This window comes from Salvelinus fontinalis, chromosome 8, assembly GCF_029448725.1.
Source record: "Salvelinus fontinalis isolate EN_2023a chromosome 8, ASM2944872v1, whole genome shotgun sequence".
Classification (NCBI taxonomy): Eukaryota; Metazoa; Chordata; class Actinopteri; order Salmoniformes; family Salmonidae; genus Salvelinus; species Salvelinus fontinalis.
The window spans coordinates 13,987,607-13,993,606 of record NC_074672.1 but is presented as its reverse complement, the minus strand read 5'-3'; the positions used below and the strand labels follow the sequence as shown (position 1 = coordinate 13,993,606).

The window sequence follows — 6,000 nt, the reverse complement described above, 5'->3', positions numbered from 1 at the left end:
TGGTTCCAATCGTTTTTCCACCATTCATTTTTCACATAGGGGATTTTACCCTGGCGTGACGTTTTGATAACTTAGCCATGTAAATCTCTCTAGGATAAGGTGACTTTTATCAATATATTTGCCTGTAAGGTGTAAGTAAGTGTATAATTATGGTGTCCCATATTAGATCAACTGTATGGATTGTTTGGTAACGCCACTGACTTGCTTACTTGATATGAGTCCACTTTTTTTGGGTGTGATGAAATGGTATTTTAACCTTGTGGAATATTTGTTTAGCTCATGGTCACATATACTTATCTTTTACTTATAGACTATATCTTCTCTGTACAGTAGCAATACATAGCCAATGTGACACTGACTTATTGAACCAAATTCAGGTAAGAAACAATACTGCTGCATTGATGACAGCATTTAATTTTTGCTAAGCCTATGCCTAATGTGGATCCCTTGCTCAGAGAGCCAAACATTTGTATATGCTTTGAATAATATTGTTTCCCCACATGCAATATTGCAGTGAATTTCTATAGACATTTCAAAAAGGATATAACAACTCAAGCTAAATTGTGTAATTCTAAATGATTACAGCTGCAGCAGTACTGAGGCATATCTCCTTTTTAATAAGCCACTTCAATCTCACATTTCATTTCCATTAATAAACACAAAAGATCTGACTATTGCAATCAGTGTTTCACTATGTTCCACCCATACCTTAGCCTCAATTTAAAATAAGTTGCTACTCTACAACATAATGGCTCGACAGACGAATCAGAGGATCCATTGGTGGGGCGAGACATTAAATCATTTATAGCTTTAATCTGTTCACTGAGGTGTGTGGTCTATGAGAGTAATTATACATGCAAGCAGAAATTATATCTGAATATATTTAACTGCATTAGGAGTCATCTGATGAACAATTGAGATTGCCTGCTCATTTCCAACAATAGAGGGCAAGTTGGTGTCACAGTATTCAAATCACCATAGCGCCCATGTGCTCTTTCTCCATTTGACATCAAATGTCAGTCGCCTGTTATAAAACCTATTTGATGGGTGGTGAAGGGTGGTGGTAATTGATGGACTTGATTGCTTGAAAAACAATTGATTCATTGTCTAAAATGTCTATGAATTTAGCAGGCAATTATTTGTATAGCTGCGAAATAAGAGAGCAAAAGGAAATGTTTAATTGCTATGAAGAACACAGTCACTCCCAACCACACGTTGGTCTATGCATATATTGTTAATCTATTTCAGGAGACATACAGGAGATTCGTGCAAACTTAAAATGAACACAGGCTGGTAGCAAATGTTAAGTCTTTATTTCAGTTGGTAAAAAAGATGCAGGTATCATTTGTCTCACTGTCATCCTTTCAACATGAAACACTAATCATTTTTTTGTCTTAATTTTTCTTGTGTCTTTTACATGTGAGACGTCCTTGTTTCCAACCTGTCTAAATGTGTTGGGTTCATGTACAGAATCTGAGCCTAAACTGGTGATTTAACATTTATTAAAGTGCTTTTCTGTTCTATCATTGCAACACAAAACATTTTTACATAGCAATATACTGTACAGTTCAGTAAATGTGTTAACATGTGTCTGGCTACCTGTTTAAAAAACTGCATATTTATGCAGGTATCATTGGAGTTAAAAATTACAATTTACCCATTACTTTGTCTTTGAAATAATACAACTGAAACTTGACATATCATACAAATAAATAGTAGTCATAGCCATAGCTATTGCATGCAAACATCAGCAATTGTGTTTCAAGCATTAATACATTTCATTACTGGTGATGCATTTGAGCAGGGTGCAAAGGTATAAGTTGGTGTATTATTTAACATTTTAGGGTTTAGTCTAGCCAGTGTGTCCATGTCATCTTCAATTAAATGTTTTCAATCATTATGCATACTACACAATGCTACTGGAAATATGGTTGGAATATCTGACCCGTGTTTTAAAAATCAATAACAAAACATTTAGCAAAAATGAACAACTCCTACTCTTTGTCCATTTCCACATATTGTGAATGGTTCTCAGGGGATTTGCTGTGAGTTTTACTCAAATGGAGTTTAACCGCATGGTTACTAGCAAATGTCCTACAGCACAGCTTACATTTGAACTTAGCGTCAACGTCCTCCTCAGTGACCAGCGTCTCTGTTGCCCGGAAACTGAGAGCCTTAGACAGTTCTGGCTTCTCTACCTTCGTCTGATGTTCGATAGGCAGTTCGCACATATCTTTGATTTGGAACCCTAGGTGTGATTCCAGGTGGGAGATGAAGGCTGGTGGTGTCCTGAACTGGGAAGCACAGTCATTGCAGTAGAAGATCGGATGGCCAGTGTCCATGCTCTTCAGAAACTTGGTTCCCCCTGTTTTCCTAAGTTGGTATTTCACATTTGCCAACCAATGGCTGATGGTTGTCATGGACAGTCCAGTAAACTTGGAGATGTGCATTCGTTCCTGAGGACCAAGATCTGAGAGTAAGTACTTGCCCTCAGAAGTCAGAAAGAGGCTGGAGGCGAACTGGGCTTGGAGGATGAGAAGATGCCGGGGGTTCCAGTTCGACTGCCTTCCCTTACGTTTGTGAACCGAGTATACCTCAGCCGACACATCCTCAAAGCGTCTCACGTCTGTTTCCAGTTTCATGGTGGGTATCCTCGATGGCATGGATGATTTTGGTGTGGTGGCTTTAGGAAGAACCTTGACCATGTCAGCAATGTCAGACAGAGCGTGTTTCTGTGGCATTGGAGCAGATGGCCGTAGATGTGAGGAACTTGGCTTGTTAGGTTTATATTTTGTCAGGTCTATTGGCTGATCATTGCCAGTAAACAGAAAGGCATTGTTAACTCTGTTCCTAGCAGGGGTAGCCTGCACCACTGCTGGTTTCTCCATACTCCGGTTGAGTTCAGCGAATATAGATTGAGAGCAAGCAGAGAGTTGACTGTTTTCAGATCTTGAATTGGTGGGCTTATTTGCTTTACCCAAATGATTGTTCAGAACTGACTGCAGTGCACTTAGAGGGTTTATGCACAGTATTTCTGGGGTGTCATAGACAAGCTCTGAAGTAGCGCTTCGTCCATTGCTGGCAGGAGGGCTTGGTGTCTTGCCTCTGTCTGAGAAATCTGGGCTCAACTTCCCTTTGATCGCATCACTCCCTTCATTCAGACAGTCTGCTTCAAGCTTTGAAGAGGTAGAGAAATTGTCCTGACAATCGCTGTCATCATTCTCCACCAGATCAAACTTAATATTCTGACTTTCTTTACCATCGCTAATGCCAACCTTTTCTTTTTTGATGTCCGCATTTTGATGCTGTTGCTGTCCCTTCTGAGTTTCAACTCCCACAGCACCCTGAAGAAACTTCCCCTTTGGGGCGATCGATCTGAGCTTGTGGTTGAATGTCTGCTTTAGCTGAATAGGGGGAGACACTGAGAAGGGATTGCTGCTCTTGATGATCCCAGAGAGTTGATAGGCAGCATGGATACTGGGGTAGGCACTCCAACTGGGGGTCCCAGTCTGAGCCTTGTTGATTGCAGAGGCCACTGTGTTGGCTAAAGACTTGAGGATATCCCCTCCTCCACCTGATGATCCCTGCTGCTCCAGATCCTCCTCGCGGAGATATGGATATTTAAATGCCCCTTCCCCTGCCTTTTGATCCTTACTCTCATCCTTGTCATCCTTCACTTGACTTTCTTCAATTTTGTCCAATGTGCCTTCCCTCTGGTTATCTTTCTCACTGTCCCCTGGGGAAGCAGTTATTGGAGACACTTTATCACCTTCAGTTTCATTAGCAAGAGGCTCAGCTAATACCTGCATCTTCTCTATAACCAAGGGATCCAGAGCTAACTGTTTCCCCTTCTTAGAGGCTGAGTTTGTAACTTTTATGAAATGTCCAGTGACCATCATATGAGTGGTGAGCTGTTGCAGGGTATCATGTGAGCTTCCACACTCCATGCATTTCAGAATCTGAGACTTGCATGTCTCAAACTGCCAAGTGTAGCTAGCCCCATTCTGATAACCATAACGATTACTGTTAGCATTTGAAATAGCCGCGGACCGTTGGGCCTCGCTGTAACCAGCTAACCCTGTGGTAGAATCAGGAGAACAAGGTCTATTGGCTTCGTAGGCCCGTTTCTTTGCTGGTGGCAGTAATTTGGGTGAGAGTACTGGGATTGGTTCTTTCAAAGGCACTTTTTGGTAATGCTTTGTTTTTATCATATGGACACTCAAGTCTTGAAGGGATTCAAAAGAATGGCCACAGAACATACATTTCAGAACTTTCTGTGCATCGTCTTTCCCTTCCATGTCTTGCAAATTTCTTTTTCTTGATTTGGAGGACGTGGAGGCATTGCTCGGTTTGCCGTGGTTGTTGTCCTGGTAATGTCCGCTCTTGTTCATGTGCACTGTTAAATCCACAATAGAGTCGTAGGCAGCACTGCAGTCCTTACACTTGAATCGACTTGCTCCTGTGAACCCCGTCCCACCTGCTTTGCTGCTCTGTCTGTAGAGGTGGACCGAGCTGAAGAGGTTGGGTTTGTACACAGGCCTTGGGGATTGTGTTTGCTGGAAGGTTTTGGAGAGTGCATCCTGGTGCCAGTCAAATTCACTCTTGGTGCTCCCATTGGTGCTGTCACAGTTGGCTTTGCTGGGTGTTTTGCCAATTTTCAAGTCCATCCCAATCCCTGTCCAGTAGGAATCTGAGAGAAAGTTAGCATACGCAGCCCTCATTCTCTCCAGACTGCTGTGCATGTCATCCTTGTGTTTTGAACCGCTGCTCTCCTCGACTTTCTGACTTTCAGGTGGTGAGGCCATTTTGAAGTCTGAGAGCGACAGTCTATCGCTGGCGTCGCTAAGGCGTGACTCCAACTCGGCCTCTTGATTAGAAAGGACACTGACGGGGGAATTCTGGTTGCTGTAGCTGTTACTGCTTTTGTTGTCCATCTCTTTGTCCTCTGAGGCCTTGGGACTCGTCTTCTCAGAACCCTCCTCTTCAGTTGGAGTGTCATTCTCTCTGTCATCCTCAGGGATGGTCTCTTGCATGATGCCATCTTCATCAGGCTCATATACTAACAGAGAGGGAGAGAGAAGAGATTCAATTTAGTGACCATTTCTTATTACTCTGTACAAGTCTGCTAATAATAGTAAGAAATCGTCATTGGGAGAAGGAAATGATTTGCCTTGCAATCATTACAGGGCGTTTGAAATAGTTCCAATGTAAAACATGCAAGCTATTTTTGAAAAACTGGAAAATCCACACAATGCTGCACAATGCAGGCCAGAGCTACTTGAGAGGATCAACGATATGGACGGACATAATGCCTGTACTAACAAACTGCTGGTGGTCAAACAGCTCCTTGTGATTCACGGCGGGCCATTGACTTAGTGCTGTGTCAAAGGTTTCCCTGCCTCATGTTGAGATGTTTACAACAATCGTTTGACCAATGACTGACAAAATGCAATTGATTTCTCCTGGGGTTTTACTAAGTGTTTTTGCAAATGGCCTATTCCAAAGTGATGAGTGTCTCCAAACTGCAATGAAAAAATGTAAGCTTTCTCTCTTGGATAATATTTTGCCATGCGTGGATCTAACAGATTGTGTTGCAGCATATGACACAGACATAGATAGTCTAATATCCCACAAGTGTTCTATTAATAAATTAAAAAGCCTGAGCCTTGCAAAATGAGAGGTGTTTACTTCAATTTCATATTTTTTGGGGGCTAAAATATATAATTTCTCCATTTAAGTGGTCACAGAGTGTCTGTAACAAAGTACTTCATTTGTGTTGACAGACAAATGTAAACGCTTTATGCTAAATAAAACCTAAATATGGCTAATTATTAACAAATTATATTGTTAATCACAGCAAAGAAACAGTAATATGTTTGAAAATGGATTTACTTAGTATAACTAGATCATTATCTAAAATACCGAGAGATTACTGGCAACCTGTCACTTCGTTATATTGCCCTTGACAGTCTCGTAAACAGCAATTATCTATTTCATTAT

The 6,000-nt window shown here is 41.5% G+C and overlaps 1 protein-coding gene across 1 annotated transcript in view; it reads right to left on the bottom strand.

The window, feature by feature from the left end:
- Positions 1-1,291: 1,291 nt before the first annotated feature.
- The window catches only part of LOC129860640 (teashirt homolog 2-like), a 45,518-nt gene continuing 40,809 nt past the window's right edge, over positions 1,292-6,000 (bottom strand). The window contains exon 2 of the mRNA XM_055931235.1: positions 1,292-5,059. Within this exon, the coding sequence (XP_055787210.1) occupies positions 1,995-5,059 (3,065 nt within the window). The 3' untranslated portion in view covers positions 1,292-1,994. The remainder of the gene's footprint in view (positions 5,060-6,000) is intronic.